The sequence below is a fragment of the Amia ocellicauda genome, chromosome 22, assembly GCF_036373705.1.
Source record: "Amia ocellicauda isolate fAmiCal2 chromosome 22, fAmiCal2.hap1, whole genome shotgun sequence".
Classification (NCBI taxonomy): Eukaryota; Metazoa; Chordata; class Actinopteri; order Amiiformes; family Amiidae; genus Amia; species Amia ocellicauda.
The window spans coordinates 1,336,240-1,361,142 of NC_089871.1; the positions used below are offsets into that span (position 1 = coordinate 1,336,240).

The window sequence follows — 24,903 nt, forward strand, 5'->3', positions numbered from 1 at the left end:
TCTTATATTTAGTACAGCCATCTGTGGCGTCCGGAACATCTTGGCATCTTCTTCGCATTGTGTCTTTGTAATGTCTCTGGTGTAATCGCTCAATCCTGCACTCGTTTTTTTCTTTTCATTTCTTCTAGAATTCATGTCAGTTAGTTTTTCATCTTTTAAACAAGTAAAGTTGTGTCGGCCCGTTGCTTCTCCAGTGTCTCGGCCGTGCGGCTTCAAAGGATCCGTCCTAATTGGTTATTTATTATATCATTTATTTTATTTTTACACGTGTATATCTTTTATTTTATTCAGTTTTTTCGTTTAGAATTCTCCATGAGAGCCGAGGGTGACGAGCTTGTGAGAAACCTGCCGTGAATAATAAAAAAAACTGCCTAATTCCCCAGCTCACACCCTGAGGTCTCCCCGAGTGCCCAGTGTTTATTGACGGCTGCAGAGACGTGATGTACCGGCTGCAGGGAGGGCGTTTACTACTACTAATAATAATAGAAAAACATGTTTCATACTAATTACTACCTCAATGGAACTCCTACGATGAATTTATAAAAAATAAATCTATTTTCTAGATTTTCATCTGTTTATCTCGGTCTAGAGAGACTCTGTTTCCGCCGGACGGCTTATTGTCTTGACTGGAGTGGAGTTCTAGTTCTGCGACTGGTAATGAGTTCGAAAAGATGAGTTCTTTCATCTTGCGATAGCACAGATCTTCGCCTAATTAGCGCAGAGTTCGTTGATATAGCGTGCGCCGGTAGAAAAAAGCAAATCCCAGACAATTGTGTTTTGAAGCTGAACGAACAGATTTATAACGGGATGTTTGGAAAGGTTTGCATGTTTAACTCGGAGAACGATATCAGAGCCGCATCACTGCCACCTCTGCCCTGCGCCTGTCCGGACCAGGACCAAGCAGGGGTCCGACCTGTGTCCCAGTCCGCAGTCCGTGTGTCTGCGTGATCGTGAGCGCTTGCTCCTGGTATCCCCTGCATGCGTGTGCCCATACACAGTGTGGCGTGGTGCTCGAAATACAGGATATGGGTGATATAGAAATGAGCTCCAGGATAGATTGATTAATTACAATTAAATAAATCAGCCAGAGAGGAATCGGCTGGGAACTGCGGCTCCTCATTAGCGTGTTGTTATCGGCTTAGCAGGGTTGGGGTCTCACAGCCTTAATGGATGTCCAGTGGAGTAATCACAATGGAGGAATAGTCAGAAATGATCTGCATGGCGTGTGTGTGCCTCTCTGCTTCCCCCACCTCTCCGTGTCCTTCTCTCTCTCCTACTCTCTCCACACACACACACACACACACACATACATATGTTTATACATGGGGTTTTTCGTTTTTTCTGTTCTGTTAATATTTAGATCACATCTAGCCGCCCCCACAGCTGTCAGCGCTGTGCCGTATCATTACGGGCTGTGTGCTTAATGAGTGTTGCCGTGCTGTGAGGTGGTGTTGTCTGACACGGGGAGCTGCCCGTGGGCTGCGGCGGCACACGGACTGTGGCAGCTGTGGGGAGCGGCTCTATGGGCTGACGAATGGAGCCGAGCTTCACACCACATCGCTCACTGTCCCTCCCCAGACGTCCCCTAGACACCCCCACCTGGAGACAGGCCTATTAGGGAATGATCAATTAACACAGCGCTGAGACACGCGATTCAAGGCCTCGGTATAACCCATGTGGATTGGCAGACGTGTCCAGGGCCATGTTCTTCCTGGTGTGGAGCGACGGATGTAGTCTGCTCGTCTGGGAAGAGACCAGGGGCCGCGCTTCTTCATCTGGTGTCCCCCTGGCCCCTTGCTCCGAGTAAGGTAGTCTGGATGTGGAGAACGTGAGCCGACTCAACATTGATCATAGATCCTGGTCCGCTGCTGTGAATCATACAGGGTGCCAGGGCGGGCGAGACTTCGAGCGTCTCTGGGTGGGTCTGTGGCTCTGTTCTCGGAGACCCACAGAGCAGGGTCGAGGTTCCCATTGCAGGGTGGCCCGAGTGGACCGATGAACGCAGGCCTCTCCAGATTTTTGTCCTCTGACCGATGAAGTCTGAACCTGAAGGTTGGAGGTCCATGCCATGCTGGGGGGCTGTGACGGGGGTGCACATGGAGCACATTCTGGCAAGACCCCTCCCTAGATTCCCCGGAGAAGGCGATTCCCCCGCGCCTGAAGGATGCTTCTGTGGACGACATAGAATACAAAAACAAAAGATGAAGATTAAACCCCCTCAGGATCCACCAAAACCATCTCTGTCCATCCCCTCCCTCCCAGCCTCTTCTGAAACGACCTGAGAAGTGGCTCTGGTATCAAAGGATTTGTTTTACAGTCTTGTGATTTCATGTTGTGCTTTTTTGTCTCATTTATTTTTCCTCCCCAAGCCACAGAGTTTTCATTTAGAAGAAAAATAAATAAATAAATATATTTTTGTTATTGATTTATTATTTATTTCCTGATCTCCTCACGTGCTGAGTCGCAGTCGGAGGGAATCCAGCCGCTCTGATCGGCTCCGTTTCCACTGAACGAGGGAACTCTCCCGCCCCGCCCCCCCACACGCACACCGGCAGGCCTTCAACAAGGGAATCTCACCGGCTTTCCTGCGCTATCCGGGGGTGTGGGGGAGGACACCGTTAATGTTATTCACACTTGCAGCCTCCTTATCTCTCCTGCATTATCCCCGTGCCGTGCGATTATCCCATCGGCTCTATTGTGGCTCCTTTATCTCATTCTCTGTGCTGTTTTCTTCCTTTCTTTCTCTCCGCACTCTGTGACGGCTGCCTCCTGCGCCGGCGGCTCAGCGTGCCGTCCTCTCCAGTGGAAATCCACAGGGGTTTCGCTCGCGGTGGTGGCGGCGCTCCGTGACGCACAGACAAACACCCCAGTTGCCATTGAGAAACAGCCCCCCGCCAGACAAGGGGCACCATGGTGGGGGCAGTAAGGGACAGGGCTCCTCTGTGAGGTTCCCCCGCGCTGCCGTCTCGGCCCCTGCAAATCCCACCTTGTTCAAATCTGACGATGGGCAACATGCCAGTTATGAGTCTATAAAAAAAACTGCCGGATTCAATCACCAGGCAATTAGAGAGATAATGGGCGATTAGGAGGCGAGGCGGCTGGGCTGGATGGCACGGGGCCCTGGCCGAGCGGCCGCGGGGCCAGCAGGGCGAGGCTGTGGCTCCAGCTGATTGTTAAAGCCGCACATCTGGCCGTCTGCGGTTCAGAATCGGGGGCATGTCTGTTTTTTTTGTTAACCCCCCCCAACTCCCTTAATCCCGTAACTAATTATCTTTGCATCTGTGCGTGTTTGTGTTCGTGTCTGTCTGTGTGCGTCTGTGTTTTTAGTGCACAACCTGTTTGAAGGGGAGATTTGGAATCGCGCACACCTGCAGCTGCTGTCTGCAAGGGCGTGCTGCTCACCCTCTCTCTGCGTCTCTGTGCAGGTGGAGGAGATCCGGGGCTCCATCGACACGCTGGCCGAGAAGGTGGAGGAAGTGAAGAGGAAACACAGCGCCATCCTCGCCTCCCCAAACCCGGACGAAAGTAAGTCCTGTAACACTCCTGGGGGGACGATGAGCAAAGGTGTGGCAGCAGGCCGGCTCAGTCGCAGTCCTGCCGGGGGTGTGAGCGTCTGTGGCGCCCCGGGAAAGGCTTCCACTGTGTCAGATTATGTGTGTGTGTTGGCGCTGTCCCAGCAGCTCGCTAGGCTCATTTGAATACACCGGGGCTCTGTGCAAGCGTGGCGATTGATTAATCAAGGGAAACTCTCGCTCCTGGCAGCAGTGTTCTCAGTCTGGGGGTTAGTGTCGCGGACGGGGAGAAAATCAATAGACACCGATAACACCAGCGTTGTGTTTTATTCTGTTCCTCCCTTCCTCCCTGCGCGAGAGGGAACCGGCCTATTCGCACGTCTGAAATCATTTCCATAACGCTTTTGCAAGAGAGCAGCCCGTGCCACCCAGAGCGCTCTGTCACCGGGGAGGAGAGCTAATCTGTATACGCTGATTATTCAATTTCTCCTCGTGTCGTGCTGCCCTCGCTCGCAGGGAATACGTGGCTGTGTTTATCTAATCGTTTCGGCACATTTAAAGAGCTGCTGTCAGGATTCAGTCCCGGCTCTGATGCTGGTGTTCAAACCAGCGCTGGGAGGAAACTGGTTCCCACGTTCGGTTTGGGAGGAAGGGCTTCGGTCACGGTTAGGCCTGGGGGGAGGGAAGGCAGTGGGTTTGAAGTTTGAAGATGTGCCGATCCGCCAGCGGTCCGGTGCCTTGTGAGTAGATACGTCCCCTGTGTGTGGTGGGAGGGGGTTCTGGGATGGCTGCTGGCGTGGTCTTTTTCAGGACGGATGGGGCGAAACACCAGAGGCGACAGACTTTCCTGTTGGCTGGTTTGACAGCGGGAAGGCTCTGCAATTGGTGGAGCAGATGGAGTATCTGATTGAAAAAAACGAAAGCGAATCTGGAGGCTGGCGGAAGCGGTGGGCTCCTCGCACTCGGCCTAAACTGCCGAGTTATTTATACCGCGGGGTGTGGGCAGGCTCTGTGCTGTTCGTGGACGAAGGCGTTGAAAGGCTTTTGTGAAAAATACAGCTTCTGAAATGAAAAGAAGAGACTCTGTGAAAATCTGCCCCCTTTGCTCTTCAATGTGGAGCACAGACAACAAAGCGCAGGAAGCAGTGAATATTCTGAATCTGGCGCCATATTTGTTGTCGTTGTCCACGCTCGTACCTGAACCTCAGCAAACCCCTGCTCTGTGAGTGAGGAGGAGGAAGAGTGCGAGTGGGAATTGGCACAGGAGCAGGTCGGTGGAGGGATGTTGTGAAACGGATGGTGTCCGAGATCCACTTGCTGTGTGCACAACATCTCTGCCACACGTCTTTAAAGACAATGCCTGCCCTCCCCTCCTCTGCTTTATCAGGGCCATAAGACAGGGCCGTTATCTGAGGTGGGTCTGACAGCCAGAGGGGCAGTGCTTTATTTTTATGGGCCTCTGCCAGCTGCAGCGCCTGATAGGGGTGTGTGTGTGCAGTGTGTGTGTGTGTGCAGTGTGTGTGTGTGTGCAGTGTGTGTTCGCACAGTGTGTGACTGTCCTTGTGAAGTGATATCACAGCTCAAGAGGTTCGGCTGCCCTCTGCTGCTGCAGGAAAGGGCACTGGAGCCGCACCCTGACCTCGCCACCAGCACAGATGTGTGTTGTGTTGTGTGTTGCATGTTGTTCTCGCCCTCTTCGGCAGCAGCCCTGAAAATGTTTACTGAGCACTAAAAAGCACAATCTCTTCTCGGGTTGCCAGCTGGGTTATCATGTCAGAATTAGTTCTCTCTCCTCGCTGGGCTCGCTCTCACCTCCCTACATTCGTGTCTAATTAATGCCTCTCTCTGCGTGTTTAATGGGCAGCTCAAGAGCATCTTTTCAATCATCTGTGAAAAGATCTTGAGAGAGAGAGAGAGAGAGAGAGAGAGAGGGTGGGGGGGGAAGGGGAAGGGGAAGGAAGTCAAAATTAATAAAGCAATAATAATCTAAGCCACTGATTGGGCCGGTAATTAGCTCCGTTCGGTGACTGATGGCCTGAGCTGCAGTGGGGCGCTGCTGACCCGAGTCCCTGGGGGCTGGCGCCGTGGGTCAGGGTGTTCACTGTGGGATGTACAGGAGCAGTTCGGATCAGCTGGGAACTGAAATTACATCTCGCCACCTGTGACAGTATAATTGCCCTGAGTGGGCCTCTGTTCCCTTTCATTAGAGCGGGGGGGCGTGAGTCACTGTGGTGAGTAATTGTGGCCCCCCCGAGAGAGACAGGCCGTTGACACTCCACCACGGGGGGATAGGGACGGATATCGGCAACGCACACACTGAGCCTTCGGTGGCGTCGGCAGCGCGGGGTGCCGGGAAAGTCATCTTTGAAAAGGGCAAGTTCAATGTGGTTCGTTTGGCCCGGGAATAGACTGAAGCTGTGGAGCTTCCAGGGAAGGGCTTTCATTGTTAGTTGAAAAGCTCTGTATTGTTTCCTGTTCTTCTCTCTTCCCTGCGTTTCTCCGACTTGTACACTGCCAAGCAGAGAGGAGCTGCGGGTCAGGCGCCGATCAGCTCTGATCTGGTTCTGTGAAATCCTTTAGTGCCATTAATTAGCACCTACCAGGAAGGCAGGAGGGCAGGGGCACACGGCTTTAGTCTGCCAGGGACCCTCCGCCCCGGCCGCGCTCGGCAAAACGGCTCCGTGCTCGTGTTCGTGTTGGTGTCGGTGTCGATGTTCGTCAGCCTTAATCCAGCGCCGGACACCCATGAGCGGCTCGCTCTGCCTCCATCGTTAATGGGGAGCTGGAATCGGACCAGCCCTGCAGCCCATCAAAGCCTCCCTGTGAGCCGAATCCAACGGATCTGCGGCTCGTGTCTGTAGCGGTGTCAATACTATGACATCATTAGGGGCGCGCCCGGCCCACGCACTCGCGTCGGGAGACTCGAAACATGACGGGTGATCAGAATTGTTAATGGCTTTTTTATACAAGACAACAATCACAGAAATATTATTATTCATGGTTATTGCGTGGTGCGATAATAAACACTGTTTGCAGAGCGCACTGCCACACTGCTGCTGCTGGAGGTTTGCCATCAACACAAAAGGCCCAGTGCTTTGTGTGTGTTTAAATACCATTCAGCCAGAGTGAGGCTGTAATGTTCGTTTGTTGGAGTTTTCAAAGCCGTCCCAGTGCCCTGCCAATTGTCACCAGTCCTTTCCGCTCTCTTCAGACCATGTCGCCACAGCAGCTGCGTGTGTCACGACTGGCCCCTGCACTCTCGTACCAGCGGCCGTAGACCCCGGCATCACGGCATGTTCTGTGTGCTTCAGTCGCAGCCATATTGATGCTCGTAACGCTGTGTGCGGGAGCAGCTGCGTCTCTCTGCCTGCTGGGGCGTCGGGACTTGGCAAGGTCACCCCAGTCCCCTCCTCTCCTCTGCCTCTCCTGCTCTCCACCCCGGAGCTCTCCAGGACAGTGCCCGGCGCTCCTCAAAACTCCCCAGGACACTCGCTCTTGCCAGGTTCTCAGCTGTGTGCGCGTCGGGGCGGGGGGGCAGTGCCTCGGCGGTGTCTGTTGCCCGTGCCAGTTCTCCCCCCCCCCTCACACAACAGGTTTTCCAGCTGACACGTTTTGACATCCCTTGACGGGGGCGTTGTGTGGCGGCGCTGTTTGCTGGAAGAGCTGGGGTGCGGTGCTGTGGCCTCGAGAGAGAGAGATCAGACCAAGAGTGTGACGAGTGCTGACGAGGAACCGAAACGTGTTGATTACACCTTGGATTTATGAGTTACTATTGGGGTTAAACAAGCATGTTTTCTTGGCCACTAATTAGTCAAGGAGAACGTGTCAATAAGACCCTCGCACTGTGCCAGTGAACACTAATGAAGATAGGACACGTTTAGGAACGTCAGATTGTGTAACTCGCAGTCTGGTCTGGCCTCGGGGCCCACTGTCCTGAGGAACTGTACTGGAATTCCTGGCCCCACAACGCAACTACTGTGAGCAACACGGATCCCAAACCGCTGGGCAGCTTCTGAGATCTTCAGAGATCAGTCATCTTGCAGAAAGCTTTGCCAAATCAGCCCGGTGAGTGCGGTCTGCCATAGAGGCACCTTGGCTTGCCCTTGGCCGGGTGATTTCCAGGTCAAAGCCAGGAAGCACTGACGATCCCTCCCTCCCCGGGGCTCCGTTCTGTCGTGTTCAGCACGGCGTGTTCGTGTCGAGGTGGGCGGAGGGGGCTGCCCTGGATGCAGAGTGACAGGTAGGGGGGTGCTGGCAGGGCTCAGTTTCAGAGTGGGTGTCGGCGTGCTGCGCTATTGTTCTCCAGCTGGGGACACAGGGGGGGCGGGCAGGCAGGCAGGCAGGCAGAGATGCGCGGTGTGTGTCTATGTGTGCCAGGCGGTGGGGGGGCTCAGTGAGAGTAGTGTCGGCCTCTCTGTAATTACAGCCCCGCCACTCCGGCAGAAGTGTCTTTTGTTTTTGCGATGACAGTCTCCCACACACTCGGCAATTCAGCAGCGTCCCTCCACGCACACTTCAGCAGACACGCTCGGCTGTCCCTCCGCAGCCCGATTTTTGGCTTTCTAATTTTACACCCAGTCCCCCAACCCTCCCCTCCAAACGGGAGGCCCATCTACAGTGCCCGACCCACACTGGGGTTGTCCTGGCCGGTGAGCAGTTTGTTTTGTGTTTATTTGCATCTGTCGCTTCGTCGCTGGCCCCCGTGTGCCGTGGCAGGCGGTTTTAAAACTGAGTGACCATCTCTGCCCCCTGAACACAGTGTGCCAGAGGACCGGTGTGGGACGGCACAGACAACAGCTTCTGTGTGATGGGGGGCTTCACAGAGCGAGCCCCCCATCCCCCACACGGCCTCTCTCTTGTCTGAACGCGGAGGAACGATCGGCACTAAGCAGCCGTATTATTTATAACCTCCCTGTGGCACCATTTCCAGACCCACATTTTCCAAAATAAGCAAAACCATCTCCCATTCAGATTTATTAAAAATTGTAATATCGCTGTGATTGTCTGTGTCTGGCAACTGTAATAATGCTCCTGTTAATGGGATCTCTGCAAGGAAAATGCTCTTTTCTTTTTCTTCTTTCTCTTCATGGCAAAGGGGAATTCTTTATCTGAATGGCCGTCTCTGTGCCTTTAGGTCACAGCTAGTTCTTTCTGCCCCCCCCCGCTTTACAGTACAATAAAATTGAGTCGTTGCAGGTAAAGCCTTTTAGCTTTTTCATGCTGTATTTGGCTCTGTCAGGGAACGAATCAATCCGAGTTACGGCTCTGTTCACCCTCGGGCTCAGACACTGGAACAAGTCAGACTCGTAATAAAGCTGGAGAACACGGTTTAAAAACCCCATTCATGTGGAAATGTATTAATTCTCCAAATGAAGGATTTTATTTAATTATTTCTCCTCTGTAAGCGATTTGTTTCAGCTGTAGAAGTAAGGAAGTTATCTTGGGCACATGAATGGCGATTCAGCCAGAGGAAGATCCGTTTTCCACTGAATTAAATCCCACATTAAACTGGTACCGGATCAGTCTGGGAGTCTGGGTCCTCGGAGTCGATCCGTCACCGTGTTTGTTTGGTGTCTGTTTGTTTTGTTAATTACTGTTTGTTGTCGTTTTAAACCGGCAGTTATAAACACAGACGCGTTCGTAATTATCGCCACTTCCACACCTGGCTGTGTGCGTAAAACATCCATCTGGAGGGGAATAGCATCCTAAAGATAGCAACCGGGCTGTGGCCACGTCAATGGGCTGTGCCACGAGGTATCGGGGGCTTTGGGCACCGTGTTGGTTTCCACTCGGCAGAGAGATTGTGTGTTGGAGCCGCTCTCCTCACCAGACTGTATAGAGAGACATCCGCACAGGCACACGCACACAGAGAGACATACGCACAGAGAGACACGCACACAAGCACAGAGCGAGAGGCACACACACAGAGAGACACACACACAGAGAGACACACACACACAGGGACTCACAGAGAGACACGCACGGAGATGAGAAAAACCTTGAACCTGAGCAGCTTAATGATCAAAAGACAGACTCTGTGTTTGAAGCCTCCCTCAAGTTCAGCGCTGCCAGCAGAGTCTCACAACCCAAGAAGAAACACACTGAGGGCACAGGAATTGGCTTTTCCTTTTGATCTGCCACTGAGAGAGATTCCCCTTCAACCAGATGTGACCTGATCTGATCTGATGGGTGCTTTTTTTTCTGGGGCAGAACGAGGGGGCAAAGAGAAGACTGGTTTTGATCCCTCGCCGTGTTTCCAGAGAGATTTCATCTCTTTCATTGACAAGTGTTAACAATGACAGACTACTGAACACACTGCAGCCCAGCCCTGACACACTGAACACACTGCAGCCCAGCCCTGACACACTGAACACACTGCAACACTGACGCACTAAACACACTGCAGCCCAGCCCTGACACACTGAACACACTGCAGCCCAGCCCTGACACACTGAACACACTGCAGCCCAGCCCTGACACACTGAACACACTGCAGCCCAGCCCTGACACACTGAACACACTGCAGCCCAGCCCTGACACACTGAACACACTGTAGCCCAGCCCTGACACACTGAACACACTCCAGCCCGCCACTGAGACACTGAACACACTGCAGCCCAGCCCTGACACACTGAACACACTGCAACACTGATGCACTAAACACACTGCAGCCCAGCACTGAGACACTGAACACACTGCAACACTGATGCACTAAACACACTGCAGCCCAGCACTGAGACACTGAACACACTCTAGCCCAGCACTGACACACTGAGGTACTTCACCACAGACAGTAGGCAGTTCTCTGAACAAGCACAGGCTTTATTGGCCTAGTGGAGCGGCTGGATTAGCTACATCCTTGACTCCCCTCCTTCACTGATCCGTGTTCAGTGGGACGTTGCCCTCTGAGCACCATTGTGATTCAGGAAGCAAAGCACGCAGATGAAATGAAGCTCTTTCAGATCACTGTGCGCTACAGCTCCGGATTCCTAACAACCCTGGGGAGGCAGAAAAAATACATATAATCAAACCACAACGGCACAAAAAGAGTGGTCATCTCCGGGACGGCCCGGGGCAAATGCTCGCTGCTGTCGCTAACTTCTCTCCAAAGCCAGCGACCAAAAGTGAGTCATTGAAGGCTGCTCAGCTTCTGGTGTTAATATTGTGAAGGCTTTTAACAGCTCGGAGAGAGAGAGGGGAGAGAGAGAGGGAAGAAGAAGAAGTCCCTTCTGTGAGCGAGTGTGTGTGTGTGTGTGCGTGTGCGTGTGTGTGTGTTAATGTGCAAATTAGTTTTGCCAGTGAAAGAGTGTGAAAGACAAGCCTACTTGTCAAGGTCACTCTGTCTGTGATTTAACCCCAAACACACACACTGTCACCACCGTCTGACGCTGCAGGATTGCTGGGACCAGTAACTGACACGTCCCTACAGCATCCTGCCACAGGTTACCTGATGACCTTCTCCAACACTGAAAGACACTGACAAGAGCAAAGATTGGACACCGTGCTGCAGTCCAGAGTCAGCAGTTGATACGGCACTGGCAGGAGAGATTGGGATTTTCCAGCAGTTCTCTAGTGGTGGTGCACTTCGCCCAAAGGCTGCTGGAGTTCAATGGGAGAGTTTAGTCTGCCAGGGCTGAGAGCAGAGATTTATCCAACAGCTTCCCTCAGGCAAAAGTCAACAACCTGATGGAGAGGCGTCACAGCTCTTCTACATCCTCTGGAAGTATTTTTCATCAGAGTCTGCGAAGCCAACGTCCCGCGGTCTTTTGGGTTTGGGAGGCATTCTGTCATCTCTTGTCCTTGGCCTGCAATGGCCACTGGATCCCACTGCTGCCACCAGCTGTTCAGTCAAAACATCATCGGGAAGACTCGCCTCTTTACAGGTTGTGCCTTTTCTGCCATCTTGTCTGTAAAACTTGCCAGTTTTAAGAGTCTTTGTCAGCATTTTGCAACAGGATGTCAGCCTTAAATCCTGCTTTGAGAAAAAGAAAATAGCAGTGATGTTGATCGCAGTGCCCCAGAACGGTTTGTCCTAAGATATGGCCATTAGTACTTTCTTGACGACTGTGTGGAGACGCTAGTTGTTCCTGTCAGATTAAGAGGAAGTGTTGAATCTGGGACGCACTGTTCCATGGTCAGGACATCTAGGGCAAGCTAAGACTCGCAACCCTGTCAGACGTCATGTTTATTGCCCAGGTTGGGTTGTGGATATTAAAGATTTCTGCAAATCCTGCCCTGAACGCCAACTGAACCCGAGCTGCTGCGGGAAGGCAGATCCTGAGCTCTTGTTGGTGTTCGTGTGACATTATGTAACTCGGCTGAGAATTAATGTGTCACTAAAGAATCGTGTCAGAGGCCGGGCTTTTATTCACAGTATCGATCGACGTGTGTATTGGAGCGTTGTGGGGGCGCTTCATGCGTGGTTATCAAAAACAAATTAAACCGATGCATAAAACCAGCCGTTGCCTTTGTCGCCAGGTACGGCATGTCGTGCTAAAAAGCCAGCTCTGCGGCGCGTACAAATTGGTCACTTGTGGCAGTCCATTAGAGAGTCGTTTCTGGTCCGTCGTTCATAATGCCTCGTTTTGGTGCTGTTCATCATTTTCAGTTAGCGGCTCTAATATGCTTTATCTGCTTCATATTTCCTCGGAGACTCTCATTATCTGCCTTTCATTTTCTAATTTTCTTCTCTAATTTCCACGTGTATCTTTAACTCCCAGTTGCAGATTTTCCAGGCCTGATGTATTCGCCTCTGTGAGGTGTACTGGGGGGATGTGGGTGGGATCCATACTGCTGCAGCATCCAAGCAGGGTCCGATGCTCAATGGGCTGCCAGTAGGGTTAGGGTGCAGTCTTTTCATATATTCTGTCGCTTAGTAACAGATGCAGGTGTATTAAAATGCATATTTGCACGAGCAGTGTAGCCTAGCAGAGATGTACATCAGAGGGGCGAAAAAAAGACTTCATCAATAAATACATACACAATTTCTGTGCATTTAAGTGTGTGTGGGGGGGGTAAACCTGTCGGGCTGCAGGCAGTTGCTTTCACACTGTGGAAGAGACTCTTCACAAATGATGGGAAAGAAAGCTGCTTTAAAAAGGCGCTCGCCTACTTCACAGGGAAACAGGACTGCAGCTAATTAAGCTGGAAAATTGCAGTCAGTCACCCTCGCTGTGTGGAGGAAACTGAAGGAAGAAAACGCTTTAACTTTATTTTTCCCCTCGCCTCATTTCCAAATTTTCCACTCCGCCTCTGGGAGCCAGGGTGCTGTCACAGAGAGAAGAAGGGATGGAAGGCAGGGGAGGACGAGGCTGAGAGTTGCGAGGGTGTCAAACGCAGTGACAAAGTCGTACAGAGCGCCGAGCGATTTGACACTGGGACGATGGGGAGGCGACCCGACCCAGGCTCTCAGTCGCTCTAACCCACATGTCCCTGTTCGTCTTTCAGGTGTGATGGCAGCTCTGTGGAATTCAACAAACCGCTTCGCAGTTTTCTTTGTGCACTGACACATGGCCAAATGTATCCAAGAGAGAGAGACAGAATGGTCTCTAAAGTTTTGCATTCTGTGATGCAATGTTGGCAGTGTGCTGTATTGGATAGTCAATTAGCTCACACTCGTCACATGTGACTTTACTGCGCTGTTGTGCCATAGCGCACCATGCTCCGGTCTGTCATACTCACCTGACTCTTTCCATCAGTGCCCGAGTGTCTGGAGTCTCTCCAAGAGAAATCCCCTGCCCGCCGTAATCCCATCTCTGTCCGTCGCTCAATCTCGCATCCTTCTCAGAGGTTCCCTGACGGATCGATCAGGATTCAGTCCCAGCACGGCCATAAGGAGGAAAGCGATCAGACGGGCAGCGGTGGCAGAGCTGTTTCAGAGGCCTGAGGATTTTAACGTGACTTTATCAGTGCGGTTGCAAATTGGGTAGACGTCTGCCTGCGTATAATGAGGAGTGAAGACCGGCAGAGTGGGTCTCGTCTGTCTGAGTATCTCGAACCTCTCGCTGACGTCTCTCATTTAATATATGTTACAGCCAACACATCTGTCTCTCCTTCTGCTGGGCGCCGACGGCAGGAGGGGATGTTTAAAAAAATAAAATAATAAAACTTGTCAGGGTTTCGCAGGCCGTTGGGAGGGACAAAACAGATAAAAAAAAAAAAGGCACCTGTCACAGCACAGCAGGCCAAGGGAAGCCTGGTACTGTGAGATCGCACTTTTAAATCCTTTTTTTGGCACTGGGACAGCGGCCATTTTAAACGATGCTTTTACTGTGTGCTTCAGGGGCCGAGCGTTGCGTTTGGACTCGCTGGAGACGAGACTTTTATCAGCGCGGAGTAATTGGGTGACATCATCCTGCGCTGGGCCGTGCCAGTATGGGTGATGGGAGCAGTTGGGCGTATTATTTAATTAATTTCCTGAATTCTGAACTCTCGGGGCCCGTGTGGCTCCACCTTGGTTTGGGTCTGATCTGGGGCCTCTGCGGAGATGACATACAGCTCGAGAGACTCAATTCTGTTCTGGTTATTCGAGTGTGCTTCCCACTGCCTGGCCCAAATCGCCATTTTTATTTTTCTAATTTGTTTTATTACACCATGATTATTATTTTCCTTTAATTATTTTTCCCCGTCCCCAGTGAACGTGGAGCTCTTATTAGAGTTAAATAGATTTCCTCTCCGCAGGCAGGCCACCTGATCCGAGCCGTGGCACTGGGGTTGGGGGGGGCTGGATTACAGCTCCATTAGCTGAGGGGTATTTCACTCGCGCCGGCTGCCCCTGCTAATACTGCCAGAGACGCATTAACGCGGAGAACGAGGGAGCGAGAGGAGGATTGAGAAGAAAAGAAAAAGCCAGAGAATTTGAGGGAACGAGTTTCCAATTTAGACATTCATTAGGAGAGGCTTTCGCTCTCAATTTGTTTAGCGAGAGACGAGAGATGGAGACGCGCAGTTGTTAGAGGAAACTAGGGTGAGATTAACATATCCCTGTACTGGGGATCTCGGATGGGTGGGAGGAGTGATGGGGGGGTCCTGGGAGACTGCGGTAATGAGGGAGAATCGGCTGAAATGGGATTGAGGTAGAGGGGCGGAAATGGGTCAGTGTCCCTCCCTACACAGATGCACACACACACGCACACACGCACACACGCACACACGCACACACGCACACACACAGACCTGTTCTGAAAACTTCATACCCACAAGAGAAGTTCTGCAGGGCATTTTATTTTCTTCTTCTCCTCCTCCACTGTTCTTCCTGTGTTGTCCTGCGGCTCCGTGTCCCCGGGCTCCCAAAGTAGCTTAATTGGTCTCATCAGACAGCCTCACTGGAGGGCAGAGACTCGCTCCACGGAGTTGCCCCAATACGGGCGGAGCGGGGCAACACTACAGGGAGAGGAGAAGCCAGGCCCCTACACACAGACACCTGTCGCAACCCCAACCTTAACGAATTTCACAGGGGATTTGAACCCGAACCTGAGTCTGGACCAAAACAGAACCCTGATCTGATCACTTAATTTTAAAGCAGAATTGAGCTAAATTACACAAAATAATGCTCTCTTAACAACCTAAATGTAAGTGTTAGAAAACTCTTGCCTTCATCGTTATCCTTATTTAAACCTTACCATTACCAAAGCTTCTATTATGGGATTTTCTAACTGTCTGTTGTGTGTATATATTTTTTAATCGTCCAAATGTTCAGGTCATACATACGTGGCAGTGTATGTAGAGACCCGGCTCTGATGACAAAATATCAGGAGGATTCCGGTCCCATTTTTAACAATCGTATTCAGGATCTGTGTTGTGAACAGCTGTAATCCCTTCGTGTGGGGAATTGATTGTATGAGAGCGTGTAGGAAGCGTGTCCGCACTGCCCAGCTCACACCCCAGGGAGGGGGGGGGTATTAATGAATGGCAGTCACACCCCTGTACAGCTCTGCGTCACCAACAATGCGTTTGAATTCCGTCTCTTGTGTGTATCTATCTATCTATCTATCTTTCTTTATATATATATGTAATTTTGAGAGAATACTCTTAGATTTTTCATGTGCTGCTCGTGTTTGTTACACAGGAACAGATTTCAGAGCCGCTGCACACGTGTGTCCCCCCCGGAGCAGCACGGGGAGCTGATCTGAATTATTCAAATCGAAGGAAGTGGGCACGTTGGCACGAGTTCCCTGAGAACGACACCCATCCATGAACCCCGCTGCCACAGATATAAACACAGACACTCACACGCGCACACACAGAGAGAGAGATGCACACACACACACACACACACACAGACACACACATACACACGCATGCACACAAAGAGAGACACAAACACTCCAGGCTCTGTTTACATGACACCCACTGGATAGAAAGTGTCAGTAACTGGGCGTCTCTATCTGGACTCCTCCTCTGCTGTCCCGGGCTGATGAGACCGGTCTTCATGCCTCGGCCTGGCGACTGACTCGGCGACCTGCTTAGGAGCTAATTAGGTCATCTCTAATTGGCAGCCTGGGAAAATCCATATCTCAGGATTGCGTTACCCGCATTAGATCCATAGCTGTTACTTAAAGCAGCTCTACCTTCTCTTCCAGTTTATTAAATAAAGTGGTAATGTGGCGAAAACGACCTCCGATCGATGCTCCCCCTCGGTCCTGTCCCGTCATCCCAGTGGATTGGGCAGGAGATGCTGTATCGGATGTGTTGACATGTGCGTTTTGTGTTTTTGTTTTTGGTTTGGTTTGAGCGGGGTAATAAAACGATCCTGCCAGCGTCAGAATCTGGAGCCGTGCCCGTGTGTCACGTGTGTCCGGGCCCCTGTGGCTGAATGCTATGTGCGAAATGACTGACGCGAAGGCTGAAGAGCAGTGATGGTTGTTTTGTCACAACTGGTGATCGCCTGCACTGGATCTGCCACTCAAAACCACCGGAAGCTTCTGGGACCGATGTTCTGTGGCAGTCAGGGCAACAGGTTATGCCAGGGGGTCTTCAGAGGCCGCCCCCCCGTTCTCGCTGTGTTATACCTGTGAGAGTAGCCGTAGGTGTGATTGGTAAGAGAAGACATTCACCGTTTTTGCACCTGGCCGACCCTGACACGCTGAGAGCCACATGTGGCCGCAGGTCTGTCTTTCCACTTTGCAGACCTTCGTGTTTACGGCTATGCTGGGCCGGCTCCGTAAGTGGTACCGTATCACCGATTCTCAAAAGCCAGTTTATCGTCGCAGAGGCAATTACGGGAGAGGGTAGGAATGTTGGAACAGCTGAGCCCGAAATACAGATCCAATTACATTGGAATGGCTCCTGGCGTCGACAGCGAGCGGCCGGGGAGGACGCCGATCGGCAGCGCTGTTGTGCCGGGCCGCGCGTGTCGGGTCTGATGCGATTTATTTCCGTCTCACTGTTTCCCCATCTGCTTGTGTATCTGTGCTGTGCGTCGCTCGCTTTTCTTCTCTCTCTCTCTTCCGCTCGCTTTTATTGTGCGGCTCGCTTGCTTTCTTTTTAATTCCCCTCCCTGCCCCTCCAGCATGTGTTCGCTGTGATTGTTTCCACGTTTTATCATGGCGCTCAGGGGGTCTGCTGCGACTGAAGTGCATTGATTTACTGTAACCCCCCTCCGGGATCACTTCTCAGTCACAGGTCTCCTGGTCTGCGGAAGAGATCGCTTAACATCAACCTGGTCATTTTATTTAGCGTGTAGCATTTGCCTCGGCCCTCTGAGCTCTCGGGCGCTGAAGGGAATCACTGACACAGACGTGTTGTTTTCACTGCTTTAACAGCTGGCCATAATTAACAAAAAGAAAAAAAAAGTACAATTAAGCAATTTTGGGTCATGGTAAAGTGTTCAGTTTAGTCATTCATAGCTCAGCTGGAACATAAATCTTCAGACGACAGCGGGGCCACGTTTGAGATCGCACCCCAGGCGGTAGGTTCAGCTAGGGCTCCTCCAGGGCCACCTTCTGTTCTGCCAACCGAGGGCCTGCAGGGGCCCCGCCGCGGCTCTGTGATGCTCAAGAGGCGGGAGACGGGTCGTGGGGATTGATTTCCGGACACAGAGGAATAAAGATGCTTGTCCAGGAGTCTTGTGAGGCGTCGGGCCCCGTCTGGCTCTCACCGTGCTGGGAACCGCCGGGCCCCATTGGCCGTAATATCGCAACAGAATTGAAAGTCCCTTGATTTATTACTCCTTCATGAAAATGTGTCCCTTAAGGTAGATTGGTTTGATTCTACGTTTTATGAAATCAAAGTTTATTAACATTTTAAAATGTGTTTATTTATTTATATGTTTAATGGAACTTGTGATGGAGAGGGATCCCCCCCCCCCAATATATATACTCCGATCAGCCATAACATTATGACCACCTGCCTGATCTTGTGTAGGTCCCAAAACAGCCCTGACCCGTCGAGGCATGGACTCACATGAAGGTGTGCTGTGGTATCTGGCACCAAGACGTTAGCAGCAGATCCTTTAAGTCCTGTAAGTTGCGAGGTGGGGCCTCCATGGATCGGACTTGTTTGTCCAGCACATCCCACAGATGCTCGATTGGATTGAGATCTGGGGAATTTGGAGGCCAAGTCAACACCTTGAACTCGTGATTCATCAGACCAGGCCACCTTCTTCCATTGCTCCGTGGTCCAGTTCTGATGCTCACGTGCCCATTGTAGGCGCTTTCGGCAGTGGACAGGGGTCAGCATGGGCACCCTGACTGGTCTGCGGCTACGCAGCCCCATACGCAACAAACTGCGATGCACTGTGTGTTCTGACGCTTTTCTATCAGAACCAGCATTCACTTCTTCAGCAATTTGAGCTACAGTAGCTGGTCTGTTGGATCGGACCACACGGGCCAGCCTTCGCTCCCCACGTGCATCAGTGAGCCTTGGCCGCCCATGACCCTGTCGCCGGTTCACCGCTTTTCCTTCCTTGGACCACTTTTGATAGGTACTGACCACTGCAGACCGGGAACAGCCCACAAGAGCTGCAGTTTTGGAGATGCTCTGACCCAGTCGTCTAGCCATCACAATTTGGCCCTTGTCAAAGTAGCTCATAACATAACATTATGACCACTGACAGGTGAATAACACTGATAATCTTGTTATCATGGCACCTGTCAGTGGTCATAATGTTATGGCTGATCGGTGTATATATGTGTACCGAGCACGGCCATGTGCAGGAGCCGACCGAGGGCAGCACGCAGGGTGTGAAGCAGTGCATTGTTGTGCTCCGGGACAACGACCTCGCTCACCCGTAGGTGTTTGCCGGCACACGTCAGGATTTCTGCCAGCAGCACCGTCTCTTCAGCCTCTTTAGTGAGTTGTCTTTTTCTTTTTTTCCTCCCAGTAGAGCTCTCAATTACTTAATTGAACACCTGATTAAACTCAAATTGCATAATTGGACTTTTTTAAATTTTTGTCAGCTGCTCAACAGCTGAAGATGTCGCAGCTCGGGACTCAAGCGCTCAGCTGAGGATGAAGGCGGCACCAGGACACGGATGTGGGGGTCGCGAGGGTGAGGGCCCTCTGGCTCCCCCCCTGTGTGGTGTCCTCACCGAGCGCCCAGCAGCTGCCTCTGGTGCTCCAGGTTAATGACAGAGAAGGGAATATTAAGCCGGGCCCACTAGATGTGATTTCTCCCACAGTGCACCGCTGCATGAATGTGTTGGGAAGCAGCAGCTGACACCTCTGTGCCGGAGGAGGAGGAGCAAGAGCAAGGGGGGATCACGGCGCTAAACTGTTTTGTACGTTTTTTCCCCACAGAAACGAAGGCAGACCTGGAGGAGCTGATGACCGACATCAAGAAGCTGGCCAACTCAGTGCGCACCAAACTAAAGAGTAAGTGTCGTCTCCTCAGCCTTCAGCGCTGTGGGCCACAACACAGATACAACATGCATACATGTCAGGCTGTGTGTGTTTCTCACAGGATATCAATAATACATACTGAGATGTAAGTAGTGATGCTATGTCCTCGTGTCTGTGTCTGTAGTGTGTTTTGGGAGGATGTTGTTGTCGCTGCAGCACAGCTTGGAACTTTGCAGCATCTTGGCATCTCCTTCCAGAGCCTGAGGACACGACTGACTCAGCCCAATTAAAGAAACAATTAGTTAAATTAAACAGCTGAAATGGACCCCCACCCCTGGAACTGCAGCAGTGAGCGGCTATGTTCTCTGACTCGGCACATAGTCCAGCCCAGTCGTGTTCCCTGCACAGGGACGGCTGCAGCTCAGTTGCGTCTCCTATTCAGTGGAGTGTCTTTCAGAAACACCCTGAACAAACGGGCCCTTGGGTGTGTGTCGCACTGTCACACGATGGCCAGCAGGAGGGGCTGCGGAGCTCTGCTGTCAGGCTGCATGAGCAGAGCTGCGGTGAGGGCATAGACTGCCACAACCCCCCCCCCCCCAGAGCTGAAGCGAGGACACAGACATGCAGAAGTTATCACAAAGTTGCTTCAGAGACCGAAGGCGCCCAGAGTATAAAACAGAAGGAGGGACTGTCTTGCTCGTGATTGTTCACATACACACACACACACACACACACACACACACAGCACCAGCCCTCCCTGCTCAGACCCCAGTCCCTGCCTGCTATATGGGGGCACTGGCACTGGCAGTAGCGCTGTCGTGTGTGTGGGACAGACGGACGCAGGCCTCACTCCCCTGGCACAGCGCGGCCCACCGTACTCCGTTCCCTGGCACTGCCAGCTCTGGGGCCGGTGCCCTGCAGTCCACTGCGCAGGCTGCTCTATCCACAGAGAAGGAACTGGAATGAACCGCTTCAGGGTCTGAACGCCTGGCTGTGTTTGCGTTCGCTGCTGCTGCGATGTAACTAGGTTGCCAGCGGTCGTTATGTAACGTGCCCTGAGGTGCCGAGCCGGGCTGCTGCAGCCTGGCAGAGCGACGTGCAGGGGCCTCTTGGTGCTGACTGGAGGATGGCACACCGCGCCCAACTGCCAACAGACGGCTCTGCGGGAGAGATGGATGAGGCCGCTATAGGAGAGAGAAGAGTGATGCTCTTATTGGGACCCCCCTGCCTGCTCGACTCAATCTCTCAATTATTAAACCATCATTACAGCCTCATGTTAAATTCATCGGCTGGCCGAGTGTGCTTCATTGCCCAACCTAAGTGGATTCCGTTCGATTTTTCATTTTTATGTATTTTTTTTTAATTGCGAATGAGTCTTTAGCTTTAAGAGCAAACCCCCCCCCCAGGACACCTGCCCCTGCGTGTGATTCTTGACAGTGAGCCGTGCAGCGGCGCCACCTGTGATGGAGCCGGCGATCACATACATGGTGGCGTTGGGACCTCACCGGGTCAGACCTCTCCGCACACACACCCGTCTGCCTTCCTCCCTCCACTGGGCTTCGCTCTCAGTCATCTATAAATCCAGGCTGTCAGATGCATATGTGGTTGCCTGGATTCCTTCATATGCTTGGTGTTTTTTTTTTGGTGTGTTTGCTGTTGGCTTATCAGAGCAGCTGCACTGTTGTCTTTAAATTTTTTCTTCAATTTATTAAAATTTTATATAAATATTTGGAGATTTGGGGTACACCATTTTAGATGCATATTAAGGTCCTCTGTACCACTGTCGAGGATGAACCCACACAGCTGTTCCAGTGTGTGGGTTCATCCTTGACGCTCCCTGTGTGTCGGTGTGTGTGCAGTGTATTGAGCTCAGCGATGCACGGAGAAACAAGGAGAAGAAACAGCCCCAGATCTGAGCCGCCTCTCCAGCACAGTCTTCCCTCGCTTTGCTGCACCACGGCCCGATGGTGCTCCCGTCCTCAATGGCGCCCATCTTCTCTCCGGCCTCGAATACCGCCTCACTGGAGTTCTTTACTCGTGTCACATGACCCTCCCTCTGCATTCCCAAATCTGAGCTGCCAACTGAAATTGCCGATCCCTCGGTCTCCCTCTTCCCCCCCTCTGTCTATCTCTCTCTCCCTCTTTCTTTCTCCCTCTCCTGTGTGAGGCTGATTGGTCGGTCTGTGAAGAGTCGGAGAGTGAGATCCATAACTGTGAGCCGACAGCCTATAGACGGCAGCCCATGTGAGAGGCCAGCAGCTCCTTGCTTTAAACGCATTCTCTCCTCTAATCCCGCGCTCGCTTCTCCCGTCGTCACTGCGGCTCACGTCAGCTGTCACCCCATGTCGTCCGGACCCCTCTGGCCGAGAGCGAAGGAGACTCGCGTCCAGGCATGTGAGTCTCGGGGGTTCACCTGCAGCCGACCCTGGTGCAAAGCATTGTGGGATTTGAAGCCAAGACTCTGCCAAAGCTCCCTGGCTGGCTGGCTGGCTGTCAGACTTGAAACAAAGACACTACAGATCCCCCCTAAAGAAACATTGTTACTGGGTTTGGAAGAAAAAAGGCAATACAAAAAAATATACAGCTCTGGAAAAAACCACTCCAAGTTCAGAAATCAATATTAAGTGGTCTCTTTTGCAGAGCTGTATGTGTGTGCGTTTATGTATATATTCAATTTCAGTCTGTTTTAAAATACAGGCCGGACAAAAGAATATGTATTCAGCTAAATAATCGTCCATTCCCTTTTCTAATGAGTTTCCCTCCATTCACATGATTCTTTTGCGTTTGGGGGTGCAGAGGCGTCCGTAACCTGCCCACACCTGTCTGTCAGCGAGACCCTGGCTGCTGTAATAGATGGTGGACTTGGACCACAGCGGGCCCTTGAAGAACGGCCCTCCTGACAGGAACTGGCTTCTGCGGGGAAATGGACTCCATAATAAGCGGTTGAATAAAGCCTCAACCACCGTCTGGTATTTATCAACTCTGAGGGCCGATAAATGACCTGAAGGCCTGAGCGCAGTCCCATTGATTAGGAGGGGAAACGAGCATCACAGTGAGGAGAGCATCAGACACGTTTGCCTTAATAATGTTCGGCCTGGCTCGCACGGTCCTCACTCCTGCTGTGTTTGCTTGTTTTTTCTCTCTCGTTCTTGTGTTGTCTTGTTTGCCACGGGAACGTCTGCAGTGTGGATCGGTTTGTTAAGGCTGCTTGCTCGGTTATGCAGTATGTTTACTGGTGTTTACCCACCGATGGGTGCTGTGAGGAGAGCTGTGAAACTGTGGCTCCCCAGCACTAAGGCTGGTTATGACGGCTCTGACCCGGGCCGGTTCTGACCGCGCCGAGCCCGGTGTGCGTTTCTCTGGGGGGCGGGGATGAAGGTCTTCACGTGGCTGGGCTGTGGGGCACAGCGCAGTCCGAGGGCTGATCGTGGGTTCTCCTCTTGTGGTCCGCAGGCATCGAGCAGACCATCGAGCAGAGCGCCGAGACGGAGGATGGCGTGAACAGGTCCTCGGCAGACCTGCGGATACGCAAGACACAGGTGAGGGGGAGGGAGAGGGAGCGGGAAAGAGAGGGAGAGGGGGAGGGAGACACCGAGACGGCTACAGCGATCCCCAGAATCCTGTGTCGCACATCACAGCAGTGACAATAACAACAACGAGAACAAAAATGCCCCATTTTAGATCATATTCACAGGCACAGGAAGTGTCCGGGTGCCGCTGCAGCGCCCTGAGAAAGTGCGTCACCCGCTGCACCTGCCTTCCACTCCAATTAACCGTAAACCAGAGCTGCACCTGGTGTACCGTCCATACAGAAAGGAAGACCGCAGAGCGCAGCACATGGGCCACAGGGGATAGGGTTTAGATGGTGATGTACAGTGTATGTGTGTGTGTAAAGCATTTGGTAACGCCACAAGAAAGGGACAAACTGACACTTAATTGTGGATAACAGATAACTGTTCCAGCGCCGCGGCGGGCCGGTGTGGCTGGGTCTCTCTCGGTCTCATGTCTTCTCTCTCGTCTCCCCTCACCCCCCACAGCATTCCACCCTGTCCCGCAAGTTTGTGGAAGTGATGTCGGAGTACAATGCCACCCAATCAGACTACAGGGAGCGCTGCAAGGGCCGAATCCAGCGCCAACTGGAGATCAGTGAGTACTGTAGTCCCGACACGGGCCTGTCTGTCTCTGGACTCTGGACACTGGCCTCTAGGCCGTGTCAGAGCGTGACCCAGGCTAGAGCAACACGAGACGCTGACTGGGTGCCCTGATAAGGTTTTACTGGGAAGTTGAAAATGAGCGGCTGGGGGGTGAATTTGATATGTTTTTGTGTTTCTGTAAAGTGGTTTGAAATGCATTTAGAAGTCTGGAAAGCAGGTGTGTGTGAAGAATTCCTCCCTCTCTCTCTCTCACTCCCTCCTTTTAATGAAATCCTTCTGAATTTCCTCGGTTCTCCAGCGCCGCGTCTGGTTTGCAGGTGTTTCGCTGCCTGTCGTGTGGGTGTCGTCCTTCGCTGGTCTCATTGATTTTCTGGCTGCTGTTCACTACTCGATGTGTTCAACTTTTATTTAACAGAAACGAATGTCACAGGGAGAGGGAGGGAGGGGGGGTTTCAGTTTTGTTTGTTTCAAGAGAGACCTGGGTGTGGTAGAAAGCAGTAAACGGTCTGACGATTTCAGGCAGGTGAGATTTGTCTTTCCTGTTTGGATATTGTGGACTCCACGTCCCTAGGCTCCTCTCAAGCCCTGGGGGGACAGTGAAGGCCGGTCCCCTGTGGTCCCCCGTGCCAGCTGTCCCCCTGCCTGCTCCGGCCACTGCCTGGGCACTGAACTGTGGCTTGTTTACCCCGGCCATCTGTCTCTGTGCTAGAGAGCCAAGGGGCCGTCCTGGGCCGGGTCCAACTGTGATTGCCGGCCCCTGCACCTCTCATTCTCTACCTTGCTCTCTTGCTCTTGCTCTCCCTCTCTCTGGATATCTCTCTTTTGCTCTCTCTCTCACTCTCTTGCTCTCACTCCCTCCCCCCCTTGTTCATGAGCTGGCCATTCTTCCCCAGCGCCGTGGCTCAGTGGGTTTGAATGGTCTCTCTCTCAGCTGGCCGCAGGGGCCTCACACGGGCGGGAGGCCGGACACGCGCTCCACACAATGGGGAAGAGCAAACTCTGGGTTCACTGAAGCCTCCAGTCATAACTGAGAGAGAGGAAGACGGAGCCGGCGAGGAGGAGGGGGCAGCAAAAATGAAGCTAATTAATTGGAAGCATCGCCAGGAGAGCAGCTATTTAAAGCCCTGATAGCTGGTTGTGTGTTTTATTTTCCGGCCATTGTTTTCTGTGTTGTGTAATCTGATGCCAGTGGTGCTTTACAATACTGATCCGGACTAAGAGCATTGGCCTCTTGGGCAGGCCTCCCAGCCGGGGATACAGCGATGAAGTTGGTGTGGGTGTTTGTGTAAATAGATATATAGCTATTGGCAGTGTAAGAGAACGGTGTGAGGAGGGGGTGCTGTGGTCCGGGCGCGGTTTGTGTGGGCCGTTGTGTGCCACAGTGTGAACGCAGCCTCGCTTCCCATGACCTCCACAGGTCTGCGCTGCCAGAGCTGGACCACACGGCCGGCAGCCCT

The 24,903-nt window shown here is 52.3% G+C and overlaps 1 protein-coding gene across 1 annotated transcript in view; it reads left to right on the top strand.

Moving 5' to 3' along the window:
* stx1a (syntaxin 1A (brain)) overlaps window positions 1-24,903 on the top strand; it is a 57,461-nt gene that overhangs the window by 12,459 nt on the left and 20,099 nt on the right. The window contains exons 3-6 of the mRNA XM_066695525.1: window positions 3,426-3,525; window positions 19,251-19,325; window positions 22,746-22,831; window positions 23,330-23,438. Of these exons, the coding sequence (XP_066551622.1) occupies window positions 3,426-3,525; window positions 19,251-19,325; window positions 22,746-22,831; window positions 23,330-23,438 (370 nt within the window). The remainder of the gene's footprint in view (window positions 1-3,425; window positions 3,526-19,250; window positions 19,326-22,745; window positions 22,832-23,329; window positions 23,439-24,903) is intronic.